The following is a 3,894-nucleotide window of genomic DNA, read 5'->3' as shown; positions in this document are numbered from 1 at the left end:
GCAATGGGCAGCACCTGGGAGGCAGGGCCCAGCTCCCCCGAATTAACAGCAGGCAGCTGCTGACCCAGGGGGTTGCAGAGGCATCTGGATCACATTTAAATCTGGGCAAGATGAATGACATTTAGACAAAGGCAAGGTGACTGGAATAAGCCAGAACCATTTGTCCTTACAAGCTCCGGTGCAATTGCTGTTAGCAGAGAAGGGGTTTGTGCCTGGCCGAAAGGCAGGACACCACATCTGTGGAGTAAAACAAACAGATTAAACAAATGCAGAAAATATTTTTGGGACCTTTGTCATAAGGCTGAAGGAGATGGACATGAACAGAGCACCAGAGCAGAGACTCATGTACCCCTGCGTCAGCCCGAGGCTTCAGCAGAACTTAAACCACACTAATTCCGAACACCTGGGCAGCACGAGCTTTCTACTTATTTCTCAAAGAGTTTGAATCCCCCTCTCCTTCAGAGCACACTTACTGACACCCAAGCGTAGCACAGCTTTGCCCCAGAAACTGGTTTCCTCTTTACAGCACAGCCACGGAAAATGGCACCAGCCGCAGCTCAGCAGTGTCTGTACTGGGCAGCCCGTAGCTTCTCTGGGCCCTCCTAGATTTATAATCAGATAAAAAGGAAAAGAAAAATACTTCTTTCTTCAGTAAATTCTCTCCTGCTGATGCACTGGCAGTTTCACTTATCCTGCTATTGTTGTTTTGGAAGGAGCTGTGTCAAACGAAAGTTATCGAAAAAGGAAACAGCCCACGCAGGGAGCCCACGGCTGCAGTCACAGCATCACCTCCTCCGGGTACCCACCAGCCTGGGAGCGCGGGGAACTGATGCCCCATTAGGCAATAAATGTTTTCTTCAGATCTGATGCATTTTGTTGCTGAGATGTTGGAGAGCAGGGGTTCTGAAGAGATCAGAAGCGGGGCTTGCAAAAAGAAATTGAACACCCAATTCACCTTGTAGTGTCATTCAACTCGGAGTTGGGAAAAGTCAACCTTAAGCAATCGGGGACACAAGACAAGGTGACACGTGGAAGTTTTTTCAGCGCTGACTCAGTCCGCTCAGCTTCACACCGAGCTTGCAAGAGAGCTCTACTAAAAAAGCAGTACGTACAGGCAGCAGTAATAGAGGCTAACCAGACGAGGGCAATCATTAACTATTTTCAGCGAGTGTGCCAAGCATTTGATGAGTAACTGGAATATACAGAAGGCTAGAAATTTATCTTTAACCGTACAGACTGAGAGGAAGAGAGGGCTTAGCTATAAGCAACCACCCCATTCCCTTGACAGCCAGAAGCAGCCCAAGCTGGGGCAGATGTTCCTGCCCAAACCCTCTGGACCAGTCAAGAGCTCCCCAATAATGTTCATCCCAGCAAGGTTTGCAACATAGGATGACGACACCAACAAATTATCCTCCTGCCAGAGAGAGGGGGGTGCTAACCCAACCCAGGCTGGATTTTTACTTCTACAGAGAAAAAGGTCCTGTTTCCTCATTTCCCCATAAGCTCGGCACCCTGGAGGAGAGAAGGTTCGAGCGCCAAGATTCACATTGCTCTCCGTGCCTCCGGTTACAGCCCTGCGCTCGTCGGGCACCTCACACATCCCTTACCACACCCCCAGCCCCAAAGGGAGGAAAGCACTGTCACTGCGTTTGTGAAAGTCCAGGGAGTATAAAAAGAGACTGCATTTGTTGCGTGTCTGGAGAGCGAGTCAGTCTAGCTGTAACCTAGTAATTAAGCACTGGAAATATCTCTCTTCCTTAAAAAGGAAGGAAAGGAGAAAAGCTGGAGGGAACACAGCGAAGAAGAGAGCCCTGCTGCCCTGCTCCTCCCCCTGTGGCACCAGGGTGCCCTGTCCCCGTACAGCAGCATTCACTGGGCAGCGTTTCAGTGTTGAGCCTTTGGCATGATCCCTGTTAGCAAAAATGAATCTTACAAGGTCAAGTGCACTCGATTCCCTCTTGGTCTCAGGGCACAGGCACCTGGCCAGTCCTTGTTTCGGACACATCTTCATCAGCTTGTGACACAAAACAACCCCCCAGCTCGAGGGTGAGACAGTTAAAGGGTAGGAGAGGTCAGCGGTGCGAGAGGGGATGCCGCCAGCAGCCTTGAGCACTGAAGTCCACGGGTGCGTCGATAAGCGTATCAGCTGACCGAAGCTGACACCGCTGGAAAGCAGTGGCTCAGATTACAAGGACCCAGACTTTACAAGTAGATTTATAGCTGAATAAAAGCCTTGAATTACAGTCAGAGACATAAGGAACCAACAAACCCAGGCTGGCCCCTGCAGCAAGTTTTGTTAACTAAATCAGAGGCCACTTGCACTACCAACTACAGTTCCCGAATGACCTTCAAGGATAGCTCCTGGTTGGGCTTTTGTTGTTTTAAGAAAGAATTGTACAAAGCCTTTCCTTTGAAAACCCTATAAGCCAGGTTCCTTCAAGGGCATAAATTGGACTGCGGAGCTTCCAGCTTTTCTGGGAAACTCACTTCTCTGAAGAGAGAGTTATGGATACTGCACAGATGAGCAAAGTCCAGCAACGCTCAGAGACAGTGTCTGAACATCCCTGACTCATCACTACCACCATTTGCCTTGATCTCAGGTTTGCTGATTTTGCCTTTAAGATTAATTCTGTTCTCCCAGGTCCTCATAGGGAGAATCCCTCCCAGTGTCAGCATCCTTGGTGAGAATCATCCCAGGAAGAGTCTGGCCACGAAGAGCACCAATAAATCATACAAAGAGATGCAGACACATGGTGTCTCTTTGACAGATCTTTATTAGCAGACTGTTCCCTACATGAAGAATCCGAGTTAGATTTGCATTATAACAATCTGTGGTTACAGCTACAAAGATGGTTGTCATTTTGCATTGATTTTTGCATTCTGATATTCATATTCCCATTAGGCCACACTGGTAGGAAGGAGCCACTGCAGAATTTATGACAGGTCTCAAGAAGAGGGGGGTGGAAAAAAATCGTATCACTAATCCAGATTGGTGAGATTTTCACGTGGCTAACTACTGACAGCACTGGATAGTCAAAGCAGAGCCTCATCTGGAAGACTCTCCATGAAGTACCAAAATGTGTCAGAAAAAAAGCAGCTGCTGAGTGCTAGCAAACCCTTTTCCAATTTCTCACACACCTCACAGTGCCCGCTTGCATGTGAAAAGCACTGGCTCAGCAGCAGGGTCTGCTGATTCACCCTCAAAGCACCACTGCAGCAGCTTGTGTCCAAGTGCAAGTTTCCTTCCATCTCTCTGGAAACTTGTATTTTCTTTAGTCCCTGAGATTTCTCCCCTCCCCCCTTACCTAAAAATTCCCCAAGATCGCTCTCAATTAGCCATTGTGACATCCAACATACACAGACCTTCTACTTCCCAACTTTAGCCATCCACCTGAAAGCCTTCCAGCCGTGCACAGAGGCAATTCCAAAATAAGGCGAGCCTCTCAGTGCACCCTCTCCCCTCCTCCCAAGGTACTGCTTCCTCACCTGCTCCCTTCTCTCCTATGGCTTCTTGCTACAGAATTTCTCTGGGCTGAGGTCCTCCAGCAACAACCCCAGACATGGGAAAGGCAGCTCAAGCCCCAAAGGGAAGGTACACAAGTGACTTTAGCATCCCTCCCCACGACACAGCTGTGTGATGTAAGAGAACAAATAGAGAACTTTTTTAAAACAGGAGAAATACAAGCACAGTAACAATATTTAAACAAGTCTATAAAAATAGTCCGACATAACTCTGTTCAAATAAATACAAAATAAATATGATTTAAGCAGTAAAACAGTGGAATGCAACGCTGGTCCATTTTGCCCAAAATGAAAAGTTGGATGAGGATCTCCCAGGCCTTAGAAGCCAGATCCTATCGACTAAATTTGCCTATAATGCAATCAGAGAAATTT

The 3,894-nt window shown here is 47.8% G+C and overlaps 1 protein-coding gene across 1 annotated transcript in view; it reads left to right on the top strand.

Moving 5' to 3' along the window:
- The window catches only part of LOC104158874 (alpha-1-acid glycoprotein 8-like), a gene marked incomplete at its 5' end in the record, with an annotated part of 4,671 nt that extends 3,841 nt beyond the window's left edge, over positions 1 to 830 (top strand). The window contains one exon of the mRNA XM_009696634.1: positions 714 to 830. Coding sequence (XP_009694936.1) covers positions 714 to 830 — 117 coding nt within the window. The remainder of the gene's footprint in view (positions 1 to 713) is intronic.
- Between the last annotated feature and the right edge of the window lie 3,064 nt (positions 831 to 3,894).

This window comes from Cariama cristata, unplaced genomic scaffold, assembly GCF_000690535.1.
Source record: "Cariama cristata isolate BGI_N322 unplaced genomic scaffold, ASM69053v1 scaffold31223, whole genome shotgun sequence".
In the NCBI taxonomy this organism is placed as follows: Eukaryota; Metazoa; Chordata; class Aves; order Cariamiformes; family Cariamidae; genus Cariama; species Cariama cristata.
This window is presented reverse-complemented; position numbering and strand designations above follow the sequence as displayed.